General features: G+C 44.2%; 1 protein-coding gene across 1 annotated transcript; it reads left to right on the forward strand.

Annotated features, from left to right (window-relative positions):
- Positions 1–1160: 1160 nt before the first annotated feature.
- LOC129107493 (melanocortin-2 receptor accessory protein 2A-like) lies at positions 1161–2844 on the forward strand. Its single transcript, XM_054618992.1, has 3 exons — positions 1161–1278; positions 1839–1938; positions 2367–2844. Exons 1-3 carry the CDS (start codon positions 1161–1163, stop codon positions 2842–2844), a joined length of 696 nt encoding a protein of 231 aa, XP_054474967.1.
- Positions 2845–3122: the final 278 nt, after the last annotated feature.

Below are 3122 nucleotides of genomic sequence, written 5' to 3' on the forward strand. Positions count from 1 at the left end.
TCAACTCAAGTGGTGTGTCATAAAATTGTGAGATGCAATCATGCATGATGTATAAAATCATTATTCCCTTTGGATTTGAGAGTAGATGTAAAGGTGGGAGGGTTGACAGAAGTTGGTATTCCCTCTGATTGGAATGTTGGATTTAGGCATTTATGTCTTATTCTCTGCATTTTGACATTATGTATTGCTAATGAAAAAGGAAATAATGATACTTGAATTCTCCAAAGCCTGTTATGTTTCAAGATGTCGACCATATGTTTGCAGAAAACAAGGGAATCTGCAATGGGAAAAGTTGTGACTATTTTACCTTATTTCTCCAAAAACATCCCCAGACTAAATGGCTTTTCAAAGAGTTAATTTTTCTGACATTTTACACCCTCCTGTGTGTAAATATGTCAAACATTTACATGCACTTACACTTCATTCAAATTCCACACACCCAAGCACACTCTGCAACAAATTCAGTATTATTTAGTTATCAACTGATAGTAAGTAGCCTACAAATGAAGTATAATAAAATGTTTCTATCCAAATTCTTCTATAATGGGGTTAAAAAAACCCCCCCAAAAAACAACGTATCAACTGCATTGAACACACCTCCTCCAGGAGAAAACCGGCATCCTCGCCCCCAACACCACACTCAGTGAATAATAATTTCTTGCAGTGTAATCACAGTATCTCAGGGAGTGCGTGAGCCAACAGTATTATAGGATGCTGGATGCTGGATGACGGTGATGTGCACCAGAAGGCTGCTGCCTCGCTAACAGGGCTCACATGAGGGATGGATGGAGTTTTGGCGTCACGGTGAAGCGATGGATTTCCCTGCTTTTTATCACACGTGTTTGGTGCGTTGTGAAATTCCCGAAGGCGGACATAATAACATCTAAGGAATATTGTTTGACGAATTCACTGAATTCACAGGCTGAGGACTTTTTTTTTTTTTTTTTTTTTAAACACTGAGAGGCTTCACATCCTTGTGAGATTGTGGTTTGTAAACTCCATGGCTTTGTGGTAGCAGTGTGTGTGTGTGTGTGTGTGTGTGTGTGTGTGTGTGTGTGTGTGTGTGTGTGTGTGTGTGTGTTTATATAAAGACTAGCATCTCTGCTGGGTTGATTTCAGTCTTTTTTTTTTTTTTTTTTCTGCTGTTCAGGTACGTGGAAATGTCCGACTTCCACAACCGGAGCCAAACCAGCGCTCGCCGCAGTGACTACGTCTGGCAGTATGAATATTATGACGACGAGGAGCCCGTGTCTTTTGAGGGACTCAAAGCGCACAGATGTAAGCTGAATACAACTGTGACAATCTTCCATTGCTTTTACCGTGTGTGTGTGTGTGTGTGTGTGTGTGTGTGTGTGTGTGTGTGTGTGTGTGTGCGCGCGCTCGCAAGCTTTTGCAGCGCGTGCCAGTGGGGTTGTGCATGCGAAGTATGTGTGCCAGCAAACAGGGTTACTAAGATTTACAGCGGTTCATTAGTAATTATTCATTAACCCCCCCCCCCCCCACACACACACACACACACACACACACACACACACACACACTCCTTGCTATCTTTATTGCTTCAGCTGGAGTGTGACACACGCCACCTGCCTCTCAATAAACAAATGATCTAGTAGCAATACATCAGGCATGATGCACCTCTACTGGCGTTTTATAATCCCAATGGTAATGATTAAGCCACTTGAAGAGACAATAAAATGGCCAGCAGCAATTTAATAACATGATGAGCTCAAATTATTAGAGTGCTGAATGCTCATTTGAACTAAGCGGAGATGGGTTTAAGGATTATCATTACATTGTGTACTAAAAATGAGATTCTTTCTCCTCTGACATTTCAGACTCCATTGTCATCGGCTTCTGGGTTGGACTTGCTGTGTTTGTCATTTTCATGTTCTTTGTCCTCACGCTGCTCACAAAGACAGGAGCTCCACATCAAGAGTGAGTATATTAGGAGGTCCACAGCCCATGTTTCCATTCACTTTCACTTCTGGCCCCACAGGGATAGTTTCAGCACCGAGCGAGAGCCCCAGCAATTCAGCTCTCACACTTCTCATCTCAAAGCCGGGGCCGCTTTCATGTCCGGGTCTGAGCTTATGATGTGTGCGAAAGGCACTGAGAGGGAGGATTGTAACGGGTGAGAGGGATGCATTAAGGGATGAGTGCTGGGATGATTTTTAGTATTTTAATATACCACACAGATGGAAGAATAGTGAAAAGGAGGAAAACAAGACATGAAATACTGAAGTGTTCAGCAGCAGGTTCATTCAGGACTAAAATGACCATCAAAGCCCCAGATATTTTCTAAGCATTCTCCTTTTTCAATGTCACTTAGCAGCTGCGATCTTTCTCTCTCTCTCTCTCCACAGAAACCCAGATTCGGCTGAAAAGCGCCATCGGCCAGGCAGCTGTCTCGTAGACATCGGCACCCCGCAGGACGAAAATGACAAAGCCTTCTCTCGCCCTTTGCTAACGGAGTCGCGCTCATATTTTCACTTCTACATCAACGAAGAGGATCAGAGTAACGGGAAGCAAAAACCAGAGCACAAGAGAGTCGGAAAGCCCAGCGGGGCCCGAGCACAGCAGGGGACCAGAGGGATCAGCTCCTCTGGGATTGACGAGATGGAAGACGATGCTGAGGAGGCCGGGGAACACCAACCTCTCAAAGGACTAATAGAGGAGAGTAAGACAGACAGAGAATGTGCCTTCTTTTCCCACTTCAACATCCCTAACTTTGTGAACTTGGAGCACAGTTCAACACTTGGGGAGGAAGATCTGCTGTATGAGCCGTCCGTCATACTGGAGCGCCAGTCTCGCTCTCAGGACGCTCACTGTGACAGTCGCTAAGTCCCTTTCTACAGATACATCGCAGGCATGGACATAACCGTATCGTAGTATTTGCTTTCCTTTCACATGGCCATTTGTGATTTGTGAGAGAGAGAGAGAGAAACACACACACACACCTGCCACACAGCAGTTCTTTTCCCTAAAAAGCGTCTCCGCTTGGAGAATTTTTAGCATTTCAGCAAGCATATATTCAGATCAACAAGAAAGACAGTAAAAAAGATGGCCCGCAATTCAATATTATGTGCGACTTGCCTGCAACTGGTGACATTTCTACATGA

The sequence above is a fragment of the Anoplopoma fimbria genome, chromosome 18 (genome assembly GCF_027596085.1).
Source record: "Anoplopoma fimbria isolate UVic2021 breed Golden Eagle Sablefish chromosome 18, Afim_UVic_2022, whole genome shotgun sequence".
Lineage (NCBI taxonomy): Eukaryota > Metazoa > Chordata > Actinopteri > Perciformes > Anoplopomatidae > Anoplopoma > Anoplopoma fimbria.